Consider the following 15,000-nt stretch of genomic DNA (forward strand, 5'->3'; position numbering starts at 1 on the left):
GATCTGTCGGTTACAGAACCCTCACTCGATCTGTCAGTTACAGAACCCCCACTCTCTCTGTCAGTTACATAACTCACACTCGATCTGTCAGTTACAGAACCCCCACTCGAGCCATAAGAGAGACTCGACATCTACCACCCCACTACCACTATCAGATTAGAGCCATAAGGGAGACTAGACATCTACCACCCCACTACCACTATCAGATTAGAGCCATAAGGGAGACTAGACATCTACCACCCCACTACCACTATCAGATTAGAGCCATACGGGAGACTAGACATCTACCACCCCACTACCACTATCAGATTAGAGCCATAATGTAACGGTTTTCTGTATGAGAAGGAGAGTCGGACCAAAATGCAGAGTGTAGATTTCGATCCATGTTTTAATAAACAAACGTAAAACACGAATCAATACAAACACTACAAAATAAAGGACGTAATGAACGTAACGAAAACCTAAACAGCCTATCTGGTGAAAACACATAGACAGGAACAATCACCCACAAACACAGTGAAACCCAGGCTACCTAAATATGGTTCCCAATCAGAGACAATGACGAACACCTGCCTCTGATTGAGAACCATATCAGGCCGAACATAGAACTGGACAAACTAGACCTGTAACATAGAATGCCCACTCAGATCACACCCTGACCAACCAAAACATAGAAACATACAAAGTAAACTATGGTCAGGGTGTGACAGTACCCCCCCCCCCCCCTCCCAAGGTGCGGACTCCGGCCGCAAAACCTGAACCTATAGGGGAGGGTCTGGGTGGGCATCTGTCCGCGGTTGCGGCTCTGGCGCTGGACGTGGACCCCACTCCATAATAGTTTTAGTCCACCTCCTTAGCGTCCCTAGATAGGTTACCCTCCATAATGACCGCTCGGGACAGAGGGGCAGCTCGGGACAGAGGTAGCTCGGGACTGATGGGTAGCTCAGCACTGAGAGGAAGCTCAGCACTGAGAGGAAGCTCAGCACTGAGAGGAAGCCCAGGCAGGTAGTTGGATCTAGCAGATCCTGGCTGACTGGAGAATCTGGAAGAGTCTGGTCGACTGGCAGATCTGGAAGAGTCTGGTCGACTGGCAGATCTGGAAGAGTCTGGTCGACTGGCAGATCTGGAAGAGTCTGGTCGACTGGCAGATCTGGAAGAGTTTGGTCGACTGGCAGATCTGGAAGAGTCTGGTCGACTGGCAGATCTGGTCGACTGGCAGATCTGGAAGAGTCTGGTCGACTGGCAGATCTGGAAGAGTCTGGTTGACTGGCAGCTCTGGCTGCTCCATGCTGACTGGCTGCCCCATGCTGACTGGCAGCTCTGGCTGCTCCATGCTGACTGGCTGCTCCATGCTGACTGACAGCTCTGGCTGCTCCATGCTGACTGGCTGCTCCATGCTGACTGGCGGCCCTGGCTGCTCCATGCTGACTGGCGGCCCTGGCTGCTCCATGCTGACTGGCGGCCCTGGCTGCTCCATGCTGACTGGCGGCCCTGGCTGCTCCATGCTGACTGGCGGCCCTGGCTGCTCCATGCTGACTGGCAGCCCTGGCTGCTCCATGCTGACTGGCAGCTCTGGCGGCTCCTTGCAGACTGGCAGCTCTGGCGGCTCCTTGCAAACTGGCAGCTTTGGCGGCATCCTGCAGACTGGCAGCTTTGGCGGCATCCTGCAGACTGGCAGCTTTGGCGGCATCCTGCAGACTGGCAGCTCTGGCAGCTCCTTGCAGACTGGCAGCTCCTTGCAGACTGGCAGCTCCTTGCAGACTGGCAGCTCCTTGCAGACTGGCAGCTCCTTGCAGACTGGCAGCTCCTTGCAGACTGGCAGTTCCGAACAGGCGGGAGACTCCGGCAGCGCTGTAGAGGCGGAAAGCTCTGGCAGCGCTGGACAGGCGAGACGCACTGTAGGCCTGATGCGTGGTGCTGGCACTGGTGGTACTGGGCCGAGGACACGCACAGGAAGCCTGGTGCGGGGAGCTGCTACCGGAGGACTGGGGTGTGGAGGTGGTACTGGAAAAACCGGACCGTGCAGGCGCACTGGAGCTCTTGAGCTCCGAGCCTGCCCAACCTTACCTGGTTGAATGCTCACGGTCGCCTTGCCAGTGCGGCGAGGTGGAATAGCCCGCACTGGGCTATGCAGGCGAACCGGAGACACCGAGCGCAAGGCTGGTGCCATGTAAGCCGGCCCAAGGAGACGCACTGGGGACCAGCTGCGTAGAGCCGGCTTCATGGCATTAGGCTCGACGCTCAATCTAGCCCGGCCGACACGCGGAGCTGGAATATACCGCACCGGGCTATGCACCTGCACTGGAGACACCGTGCGCACCACTGCATAACACGGTGCCTGTCCGGTCTCTCTAGCCCCCCGGTAAGCACAGGGAGTCTGCCCAGGTCTCCTACCTGGCGTAGCCATACTCCCTGTTAGCCCCCCCCCAATAAATTTTTGGGGCTGCCTCTCAGGCTTCCATCCGCGTCGCCGTGCTGCCTTCTCATACCACCGCCTCTCTGATTTCACCGCCTCCATTCTACGATAACCTTCCTCGCACTGCTCCAGCGAATCCCAGGCGGGCTCCGGCACTCTCCCTGGGTCGGCCGCCCACCTGTCGATCTCCTCCCAAGTAGTATAGTCCATACTCCTGCTGTCCATAACGTCCTCCCATGTCCATTCCTCTTTACGCTGCTGTTGCTGCCTGTTGACACGCTGCTTGGTCCGTTGGTGGTGGGTGATTCTGTAACGGTTTCCTGTATGAGAAGGAGAGTCGGACCAAAATGCAGCGTGTAGATTTCGATCCATGTTTTAATAAACAAACGTAAAACACAAATCAATACAAACGCTACAAAATAAAGGACGTAATGAACGTAACGAAAACCTAAACAGCCTATCTGGTGAAAACACATAGACAGGAACAATCACCCACAAACACACAGTGAAACCCAGGCTACCTAAATATGGTTCCCAATCAGAGACAATGACGAACACCTGCCTCTGATTGAGAACCATATCAGGCCGAACATAGAACTGGACAAACTAGACATGTAACATAGAATGCCCACTCAGATCACACCCTGACCAACCAAAACATAGAAACATACAAAGTAAACTATGGTCAGGGTGTGACACATAAGGGAGACTAGGCATCTACCACACCACTACCACTATCAGATTAGAGTCATAAAGGAGACTAGGCATCTACCACACCACTACCACTATCAGATTAGGGTGGGAATGTAGCCTGTTTGAGGTAGTAATATGTCATTATCTATTGTTTACAAATTAAATATGACATAGCTAATGAATTTAATGCACAATGTTGGATTTCACCCAACGTGAGCTTCTTTTCTCACCATTTTAGCCCATGCAGCGTGCCTCGCAAACGTGATTCGTCATTATGAAATTATCAACTTTACCCTGTATATCTAAAAATGATCATATACACTGATTGTTTTGCCCCAGCCCCAGCTGACACACCTGACTCCAATAATCAACTAATCTTTAGATTGGAATGCAATTAGTTTAATCAGCTGTGTTTGCTAGGGATAAAGAGTGACAGCACTCTGGCCCCCGAGGACTGGAGTTTCCCATACCTGCTTTACGGTATGACAGCACTCTGGCCCTCGAGGACTGGAGTTTCCCATACCTGCTTTACGGTATGACAGCACTCTGGCCCCCGAGGACTGGAGTTTCCCATACCTGCTTTACGGTATGACAGCACTCTGGCCCTCGAGGACTGGAGTTTCCCATACCTGCTTTACGGTACGACAGCACTCCTGCCCCCGAGGACTGGATTTTCCATACTTGGTTTAAAGTACGACAGCACTCCTGCCCCCGAGGACTGGATTTTCCATACTTGGTTTAAAGTACGACAGCACTCCGGCCCCCGAGGACTGGATTTTCCATACTTGGTTTAAAGTACGACAGCACTCCGGCCCCCGAGGACTAGATTTTCCATACTTGGTTTAAAGTACGACAGCACTCCTGCCCCCGAGGACTGGATTTTCCATACTTGGTTTAAAGTACGACAGCACTCCGGCCCCCGAGGACTGGATTTTCCATACTTGGTTTAAAGTACGACAGCACTCCTGCCCCCGAGGACTGGATTTTCCATACTTGGTTTAAAGTACGACAGCACTCCTGCCCCCGAGGACTGGATTTTCCATACTTGGTTTAAAGTACGACAGCACTCCTGCCCCCGAGGACTGGATTTTCCATACTTGGTTTAAAGTACGACAGCACTCCGGCCCCCGAAGACTAAGTTGCCCATCCCTGGTTTAAAGCAAAACTACCATAACTAGTTAGTTAGTTAACATGACCTTTATGAATTAAAAGCCTTTATGTGATTTATGTGCTTATTTTGATGACATAAATTATTCAAAATTCACAAAAAGAGACATTAGTTGATGAAGATTATCTCACAGAACAAAATGTACAAGATCTCCTAATCCTATGTTAACCACAGACCTTATTTATGGCGTTTATCCAAAAACCCAACAAAAACGAAATTTTCCCATAGGCTTTATCCAACAAACCATTGCGGAGTTAATGCCAGTAAAACACAATTTTCAAGTCGGAAGTTTTAATACACTTAGAGTCATAAAAACTTGTTTTTCAACCACTCCACAAATTTCTTCTTAACAAACAAAGTTTTCCAAGTCGGTTAGGACATCTACTTTGTGCATCTACTTTGACACAAGTAATTTTTCCATCAATTGTTTACAGACAGATTATTTAACTTATAATTCACTGAATCATAATTCCAGTGGGTCAGAGGTTAACATACACTACGTTGACTGTGCCTTTAAACAGCTTGGAAAGTTCCAGAAAATGATGTCATGGCTTTAGAAGCTTCTGATAGGCTAATTGACATCATTTGAGTCAATTGGAGGTGTACCTGTGGATGTATTTCAAGACCTACCTTCAAACTCAGTGCCTCTTTGCTTGGCATCATGGGAAAATCTAAAGAAATCAGCCAAGACTTTGTAGAAGAAATTGTAGACCTCCACAAGTCTGGTTCATCCTTGGGAGTAATTTCCAAACTCCTGAAGGTACCATGTTCATCTGTACAAAAAATAGTGCATTAGTATAATCACCATGGGACCACGCAGCCATCATACCGCTCAGGAAGGAGAAGCGTTCTGTCTCCTAGAGATGAACGTACTTTGGTGCGGAAAGTGCAAATCAATCCCAGAACAACAGCAAAGGATCTTGTGAAGATGCTGGAGGAAGCAGGTACAAAAGCATCTATATCCACAGTAAAACGAGTCCTATATCGACATAACCTGAAAGGCCGCTCAGCAAGGAAGAAGCCACTGCTCCAAAACCTCCATAAAAAAGCGGTTTGCAACTGCACATGGGGACAAAGATTGTACTTTTTAGAGAAATGTCCTCTGGTCGGATGAAACAAAAATAGAACTGTTTGGCCATAATGACCATTTTTATGTTTGGAGGAAAAAGGGAGAGGCTTGCAAGCCGAAGAACACGATCCCAACCGTTAAGCACGGGGGTGGCAGCATCATGTTGTGGGGGTGCTTTGCTACCGGAGGGACTGGTGCACTTCACAAAATAGATGGCATCACGAAGAGGGAAAATTATGTGGATATATTGAAGCAACATCTCAAGACATCAGTCAGGAAGTTAAAGCTTGGTCTTCCAAATGGACAATGACCCCAAGCATACTTCCAAAGTTGTGGCAAAATGTCTTAAGGACAACAAAGTCAAGGTCTTGGAGTGGCCATCACAACGCCCTGACCTCAGTCCTATAGAAAATGTGTGGGCAGAACTGAAAAAGCATGTGCGAGCAAGGAGGCCTACAACCTGACTCAGTTACACCAGCTTTGTCAGGAGGAATGGGCCAAAATTCACCCAACTTATTTTGGGAAGCTTGTGGAAGGCTGGGAAAGTCTAGACGTTATAGTTATCAGATTCACATGGAATTGTTGGGGAATTCAAATGTTTAAATATAAAATGATTGGTGAAAAAATGAAACATACATTTTAGCATCCAGAAGAGAGATTTGGGTTTTCATAAGGTTAGGGCTCTGCTCAATCAGTGGCCCCTCCTCTGTGAAGAGACATGGGCTATAAACTATGAAACACACCCTTCTCCATCCACTATATAAGACCTTGACGAAAATGTAACCTCCTGATCCGGGTACATTAGAATGACAGTCCGATGTCAGAAGGATTCAGATAATAACTACAGAACGAAGCCAACCTCAGTGTGAGCTTTGGTTGCGAATGGTATGAACTTTGAACTCTTATTCGCTTCAGAAGTGATACCTCCTAGCCTGCTGTAAACGTGGGCTAGGAGAGGACAGACAGAGTATCCGTCTACCACCCAACGACGACACTACAACGTTTCCCTATCACCACCAGAGACACTCTTCAAAGGACAAAGGACGCTGCTGGGCAACATGGCCATCCATCTACCACCAACCTATTGAAGTGCAGCTCAGATTAAATATTTATTGCATTTTCCTTTTCCAAATGGGTGGTAATTTAGAATGCATAGGATATTGTATTTACGATAGCACAGCTTCTCCCTTTGTTCCTCAGTCTTCCCGCTTTTTCACTCAAACCCAGCCCCCTTTTCTTTGTGTAACCAGCTGTCATATCTGTTCCGTCCGCTAGGGACGTTTTCCTTTATGACATAATTTGTAATTAAGGTATGATTCGTTCTGTGTCTATGTAATTCTGTGTGATTAGTTAGGTATTTAGTAAATAAATAATTAAACCCAGTTTTTTATTGCTGAAATCATTGCTCAAATCCAATTTTATTTGTCACATACACATGGTTAGCAGATGTTAATGCGAGTGTAGCGAAATGCTTGTGCTTCTAGTTCCGACAATGCAGTAATAACCAACAAGTAATCTAGCTAACAATTCCAAAACTACTACCTTATAGACACAAGTGTAAGGGGATAAAGAATATGTACATAAAGATATATGAATGAGTGATGGTACAGAGCGGCATAGGCAAGATACAGTAGATGGTATTGAGTGCAGTATATACATATGAGATGAGTATGTAAACAAAGTGGCATAGTTAAAGTCGCTAGTGATACATGTATTACATAAAGATGCAGTAGTATACATATGAGATGACTAATGTAGGGTATGTAAACATTAAATTAGGTAACATTGTTTAAAGTGGCTAGTGATATATTTTACATCATTTCCCATCAATTCCCATTATTAAAGTGGCTGGAGTTGAGTCAGTGTGTTGGCAGCAGCCACTCAATGTTAGTGGTGGCTGTTTAACAGTCTGATGGCCTTGAGATAGATGCTGTTTTTCAGTCTCTCGGTCCCAGCTTTGATGCACCTGTACCGACCTCGCCTTCTGGATGATAGCGGGGTGAACAGGCAGTGGCTCGGGTGGTTGTTGTTCTTGATGATCTTTATGGCCTTCCTGTGACATCGGGTGGTGTAGGTGTCCTGGAGGGCAGGTAGTTTGCCCCCGGTGATGCGTTGTGCAGACCTCACTACCCTCTGGAGAGCCTTACGGTTGTGGGCGGAGCAGTTGCCGTACCAGGCGGTGATACAGCCCGCCAGGATGCTCTCGATTGTGCATCTGTAAAAGTTTGTGAGTGCTTTTGGTGACAAGCCAAATTTCTTCAGCCTCCTGAGGTTGAAGAGGCGCTGCTGCGCCTTCTTCACGATGCTGTCTGTGTGGGTGGACCAATTCAGTTTGTCTGTGATGTGTACGCCGAGGAACTTAAAACTTACTACCCTCTCCACTACTGTTCAGTCGATGTGGATGGATGTGGGTGTTCCCTCTGCTGTTTCTTGAAGTCCACAATCATCTCCTTAGTTTTGTTGACGTTGAGTGTGAGGTTATTTTCCTGACACCACACTCCGAGGGCCCTCACCTCCTCCCTGTAGGCCGTCTCGTCGTTGTTTGTAATCAAGCCTACCACTGTTGTGTTGTCCGTGAAGATAACCAAGATTTTACAACATTCAGATGAGACTGAAATAAGGTGACGATTAATATTGACTGCTATTGATGTAAAATATTACTAGGTCTTTAAGAGTTTATTCGGAAGATAACTGCTCTATAAATATTATTTTGTGGTGCCCCGACTTTCTAGTTAATTACATTTACATGATTAGCTCAATCAGGTAATATTCATTTCAGAGAAAGGATTTATAGAATAGCATGTCATATCAATTAATCCGGCATAGCCAAAGACACGACAACTAATAAAGCCTCATTTCACGCAAGCCATTTTAACATATGAATGCTGAAGGTGCCGTATCAGATCAGGGACAGGCCGCCTACCTCAGATTGGTCAGCATGCAAAGCTGGGCACAGTGCGTCTTTTGACTAGACTACTGATATTCCCTTGGGGTTGTTCGGCATGCAAAATGACTTGTAGATCATTGACTCTCAACACAGGTACATGTTTGACATGTTTGACGTAGTTTGACGTTAAAGGAGACACCAGTTCTCACAAAATATGAGTGTTTTTTGAAGTTACAAAGAAAGTAATATGAGCAACAACAAAAAAATTGAAATTTGATTCAGAACGTTTGAATGGATTTTCTGACCGATGCATGTGACATTTGGTGTGATGAAGTCATGTTTGAATGGATTTTCTGACCGATGCATGTGACATTTGGTGTGATGAAGTCATATTTGAATGGATTTTCTGATGTATATTTGTATTCATGGGATGAGACTACAGGAATGATTATACTGAATATTCATATTTGAGAGTCACTGCTGTTACAATGTCTTACCCTAGTTGGTGTCTCTTCTGCCCTGGCCAAGGTCATTACATTGGTACAGTGTACTGAACACACACGCACACACACAAGCCCCTCCCCAGTCATGTCCATCCTAAAGTCAAGTTTTTCTCTGTGTTCCAGATCGTTGAACACGGGAAGAATGCTAAGAGTTACCACTACATCCTGGCCAACCTGGTAAGATTTTTTTTTTTCTCTCTCTCTCTCTCTCTCTCTCTCTCTCTCTCTCTCTCTCTCTCTCTCTCTCTCTATCTCTCTCTCTCTCTCTCTCTCTCTCTCTCTCTCTCTCTCTCTCTCTCTCTCTCTCTCTCTCTCTCTCTCTCTTTCGACTGTATCTCGCTCTCTCTCTCCCTCTCTATACATCTCTCTCTCTCTCGCTCTACTGTATCTCCCTCTCTCTCTCCCTCTCTATACATATATCTCTCTTGCTCTCTCTCTCTCTACTGTATCTCTCGCTCTCTCTCCCTCTCTCTCCCTCTATACACATTTCTCTACTATCTCAATACTGTAACTCTCTGTCTCTCTCTCTCGCTCTCTCTACTGTATCTCTCTCTCTCTCTCCCTCTATACATATATCTCTTTTGCTCTCTCTCTCTACTGTATTTCTCTCTATATCGCTCTACTGTATCTCTCTCTCTCTCTCTCTCCCTCTCTATACATATATCTCTCTTGCTCTCTCCCTCTACTGTATCTCTCGCTCTCTCTCCCTCTCTCTCCCTCTATACACATTTCTCTACTATCTCAATACTGTAACTCTCTGTCTCTCCCTCTCACTCTCTCTACTGTATCTCTCTCTCTCTCTCTCTACTGTATCTCTCTCTATATCTCTCTACTGTATCGCTCTCTCTATATCTCTCTGCAGTATCTATCTCTTGCTCGCTCTCTCTATATATATATATGTATATATCTATTAAATTAAATTCAAAGGGCTTTATTTGCATGGGAATCATACATTATGTTAACATTGCCAAAGCAAGTGAAATAGATAATAAACTAAAAGGGGGAAATAAGGGAAATAAACAATTCAAAATGACAGTTAACATTACACTCACAAAAGGAGGTTAGGAAGTGCAGCTTAGTTTCCACCTCATTTTGTAGGCAGTGTGCACATAGCCTGTCTTCTCTTGAGAGAAATTTGGCCCGCGGGGTAATTATATTTGGCCCGCGAGACAATACCAAATTACTACTAGAGCTGGCTTTCTGGACAAGTGGGAGGCAGAATATCTGTTTACATATGTAAAAGACAAACCTGTTTGTCTTGTTTGTGGAGTCAACGTGGCTGTAAGTAAGGAGTACAACATTAGACGACACTATGAAACGAAACACCATGACAAATACAAGGACCTGGACATGACTCAAAGGAGCCAGAAAGTAGAGGAGATGAAAATAAGTTTGGTTTCACAACAGAATATGTTTAAAAAAGCCACATCACAAAGCGAGGCTGCTGTAAAGGCTAGTTATATAGTGGCAGCAGAGATCGCAAAATCAGCCCGGCCCTTTAATGAGGGAGAGTTCATGAAAAAGTGCATGATGAAGGTTTGTGACCTCGTATGCCCAGAGAAAAAACAAGCATTTTCAAACGTGAGCCTGAGCAGGAACACAGTAGCTGATCGCACATGTGATCTTGCCACCAATCTGTATGACCAGCTGATGGAAAGGGGAAAAGATTTTGTTGCATTCTCCCTCGCTGTGGATGAGAGCTGCGACGCATCTGATACTGCTCAGCTGTCAGTCTTCATCCGTGGAGTGGACTCAAATCTGTGTGTTACGGAGGAGCTATTAGGATTCAAATCAATGCATGGCACAACCACAGGAAAGGAAATCTTTGAGGAGGTTTCCAAATGTGTAACTGAAATAAAGCTGCCGTGGGATAAACTCGTTGGATTAACGACAGATGGTGCGCCAGCGATGTGCGGTAAAAAGAGTGGACTGGTGGGCATGGTTCGGGAGAAGATGCGGGAAGAGAACTGTGCAGGTGAGCTAACTGTTTACCACTGCATCATACATCAGGAAGCACTGTGTCCCAAAGCCCTAAAGATGGAACATGTTATGACCACAGTAACACAGGTAGTTAACTTTATAAGAGCCAAAGGTCTAAATCACCGCCAGTTTAAATCTTTTCTGGAGGAGTGTGGTTCGGAATACGCAGACGTGCCGTATCACACAGAGGTGAGATGGCTAAGCAGAGGAAAAGTACTGAACAGATGTTTCGAGCTGCGTGAGGAAATATGTCAATTCCTGGAAACCAAAGGGAAGGATACAGCGGAGCTCCGGGAGCAAAAGTTCCTGTGTGAGCTGGCCTTTCTCTGTGATATCTCGAGCCATCTCGATGCGCTGAACCTGCAGCTTCAGGGGCGGGGGCGCATCATCACAGACATGTACGCTGCAGTGAGGGCCTTCAAAACTAAACTGTGCCTGTGGGAGAATCAGATGCTGCAAGGAAACCCTTGCCATTTTCCCTGCTGCCAATCCATAAAAGCGCAGATCTCTACCGCCGTGTTCCCATGCGCACAGTTTGCTGAAAAACTCAGTGTTCTCGCCGCTGAGTTTAGCCGGCGATTTGCCGACTTCGATGCCCAGAAATGCAAGTTTGAACTGCTTAGTAATCCCTTCGCAGTTGATGTGGAAAATGCACCAACCAACATCCAAATGGAGCTGATTGAACTCCAGTGCAACGACACGCTGAAGTCAAAGTATGATGCTGTGGGCGCCGCACAGTTTCCACGGTTCATCCCTGACACAATGCCTCAGCCCCGCTCCCCAGCTGCTCAGATGCTCTCCATGTTCGGCAGCACTTATCTATGCGAGCAACTTTTCTCCTCGATGAAGATGACCAAAACAACTCACAGGAGACGTCTGACTGATGAACATCTTCGCTCGATACTGAGGATTTCAGCTCAGAGCTTAAGCCCAGACATTAATGAACTAGCATCCAAGAAGAGATGCCAGGTATCTGGCTTGGGCACATCAGATTAGACCAGTGTGCAATAATTAACATTTTCTTTATGCACTTTTTCTTGCTACAAGGCATGGGCTTGAATGGTTGATTGATTTATTATCATTTTATTTGTAAAATTATTAGCCAGTGGAAAAAGTTTATTTTGGTATTTAAATCAGAAGGCTGCAAATAGAAAAGAGGCATACAATTTTTATTTAAATTTTATTTATTTAATAAATGAATGCCATTGATGTGTTTTTTCATTTGAAATTCGATTTTGCATGTCTCCACTATTAAATTATATATTGTATGGTAATAAGCGATGCTTGTTCCATATTCAATGTTAAAGCAAAACTTGTTTGGGTCCATATTAAAAGGTTAATTTGTTCAATGTTGGCCCGTGACTTTGTTCAGGTTTTACATTTTGGCCCACTGGGTATTTGAGTTTGACACCCCTGGCCTACAGTATCTGTACATACAGTGAGGGGAAAAAGTATTTGATCCCCTGCTGATTTTGTACGTTTGCCCACTGACATAGAAATGATCCATCTATAATTTTAATGGTAGGTTTATTTGAACAGTGAGAGACAGAATAACAACAAAAAAATCCAGAAAAACGCATGTCAAAAATGTTATAAATTGATTTGCATTTTAATGAGGGAAATAAGTATTTGACCCCTCTGCAAAACATGACTTAGTATTTGGTGGCAAAACCCTTGTTGGCAATCCCAAGGGTCAGACGTTTCTTGTAGTTGGCCACCAGGTTTGCACACATCTCAGGAGGGATTTTGTCCCACTCCGCTTTGCAGATCTTCTCCAAGTCACTAAGGTTTCGAGGCTGACTTTTGGCAACTCAAACTTTCAGCTCCCTCCACAGATTTTCTATGGGATTAAGGTCTGGAGACTGGCTAGGCCACTACAGGACCTTAATGTGCTTCTTCTTGAGCCACTCCTTTGTTGCCTTTGATATGTGTTTTGGGTCATTGTCATGCTGGAATACCCATCCACGACCCATGAAGTTGTGAAGTTGTTCTGTCCCCTTAGCAGAAAAACACCCCCAAAGCATAATGTTTCCACCTCCATGTTTGACAGTGGGGATGGTGTTCTTGGGGTCATAGGCAGCATTCCTCCTCCTCCAGTTGAGTTGATGCCAAAGAGCTCAATTTTGGTTTCATCTGTCCACAGCACTTTCACCCAGTTGTCCTCTGAATCATTCAGATCTTCATTGGCAAACTTCAGACTGGCATGTATATGTGCTTTCTTGAGCAGGGGGACCTTGCGGGCGCTGCAGGATTTCAGTCCTTCACGACGTAGTGTGTTACCAATTGTTTTCTTGGTGACTATGGTCCCAGCTGCCTTGAGATCATTGACAAGATCCTCCCGTGTAGTTCTGGGCTGATTCCTCACCGTTCTCATGATCATTGCAACTCCACGAGGTGAGATCTTGCATGGAGCCCCAGGCCGAGGGAGATTGACAGTTCTTTTGTGTTTCTTCCATTTGCGAATAATCGCACCAACTGTTGTCACCTTCTCACCAAGCTGCTTAGCGATGGTCTTGTAGCCCATTCCAGCCTTGGAGCTCTTTGGTCTTGGCCATGGTGGAGAGTTTGGAATCTGATTGATTGATTGCTTCTGTGGACAGGTGTCTTTTATACAGGTTACAAACTGAGATTAGGAGCACTCCCTTTAAGAGTGTGCTCCTAATCTCAGCTCGTTACCTGTATAAAAGACACCTGGGAGTCAGAAATCTTTCTGATTGAGAGGTGGTCAAATACTTAAAATGCAAATCAATTTATAACATTTTTGACATGCGTTTTTCTTGATTTTGTTGTTGTTATTCTGTCTCTCACTGTTCAAATAAACCTACCATTAAAATTATAGGCGGATCATTTCTTTGTGAGTGGGCAAACGTACAAAATCAGCAGGGGATCAAATACTTTTTTTCCTCACTGTAGTCAGAGCTTTCCTTAATTTTGGGTCTGTCACAGTGGTCAGGTATATTTATCTCTCTCTATATATCTCTTTCTCTCTATCTCTCTACTGTATCTATCTATATTTCTCTACTCTACTATCTCTCACTCTCTCTCTCTCCATCTCTCCATCTCGCCATCTCTCTCTCCATTTATCTCTTTCTCTCTCTCTCTATTTTCCTCTTTCTCTTGCTCTCTCTCTATCCTCTGTCTCTCTCTCCATATCTCTCTATCTCAATGTCTCTCTCCCTCTCATGTTTATCTCCATTTCTCTCTCTCTCCATGTATCTCTTTCTGTATCTCTCTCTCTAGCTCTCTCTCTCCCCATCTCTCTCTCTCTCCCCATCTCTTTCTCTCTCCCCATCTCCATATTTCTATCCTATGTGGATTCTACAGATGTTGTTCTGTGTAATTTGTCTGGTACATCCCAAGGTATTGCATCTAGTCTTAGTCTCACGACATTCATATATTTTTCTCCAATGTCAAATTTTGAAGTTGTTGCAAATGTCAAATTTCATAAGGTTAAGTTTAGGTATTAACTACAAATATTTAGGCTTAGGCATTAACTCCTAACGGTTAAGGTACGGGTTAAGGTTTGGCATAGGCTTAAAATAAAAATCTAAAAAACACATTTTTATGGCTGAAATTGAACCAGAACCCTTATGCTAATGCCCATCCACCATCCACGTCCACAACACCAAAACTAAAACCTACTTGAAGCTAACAGCACTCACTGTTGCCCCTAGTATCCGGTTTCCACGTCATCACCCGACGTCCTCAGGCATGGATGGACGTTGTATACTGACTTATATCATGGGTGACGTGGCTGGGTATCTCTCTAGAGGCAACATGATATTGAAAGTGCAATAAGACATACAATATGGTCAAATGTGACTTCCTTTTGTTAGAAAAATACATTTTACAAGACAAATATGATTCTTCATGTCCTGAATCGTTCAGTGGGTTCTTTCATTATATCTAAAGAGTCTTATTTCGTAACATAATACATCCAATAATAAGCAGTGAGCTCTGTTGACAGTTCGGTGCTGCTTCTCGAAGCGAGTTTTGAGGATTTGACAAAAAGCTAAATTAACACGAGACGAGACAAATGAAATGTAAAATTATTAGAAAAGAAAAAGCTTGCTCAGTGGTTCGTTGACATTTCCCAGAGATACGCTTGTTTTTCTTAGAAATCTTTGAAAAATAACTGGAACTTCCCGTTAATATGAATATGAAAAGCGTATACTAAAATATGAAAATACTACATGTCATGTCTCAAAATCAATATCTATCTTGCCTCTAGTGTTTTATGTCCTCCGTATTGGAGAAGAAAGATGGCGAGTTCAACGGTGAGCC

At 44.9% G+C, this 15,000-nt stretch overlaps 1 protein-coding gene across 4 annotated transcripts in view; it reads left to right on the forward strand.

Annotated features, from left to right (window-relative positions):
• Positions 1-15,000, forward strand: part of LOC110489094 (glutamate receptor 1) — a 180,227-nt gene that overhangs the window by 79,710 nt on the left and 85,517 nt on the right. For all 4 annotated transcript variants that reach the window (XM_036943242.2, XM_036943244.2, XM_036943245.2 and 1 more), the window contains exon 5: positions 8,860-8,913. In XM_036943242.2, the coding sequence (XP_036799137.1) occupies positions 8,860-8,913 (54 nt within the window). The remainder of the gene's footprint in view (positions 1-8,859; positions 8,914-15,000) is intronic.

This window comes from Oncorhynchus mykiss, chromosome 14 (genome assembly GCF_057628025.1).
Source record: "Oncorhynchus mykiss isolate SJ-2025 chromosome 14, ASM5762802v1, whole genome shotgun sequence".
NCBI classification, from domain to species: domain Eukaryota; kingdom Metazoa; phylum Chordata; class Actinopteri; order Salmoniformes; family Salmonidae; genus Oncorhynchus; species Oncorhynchus mykiss.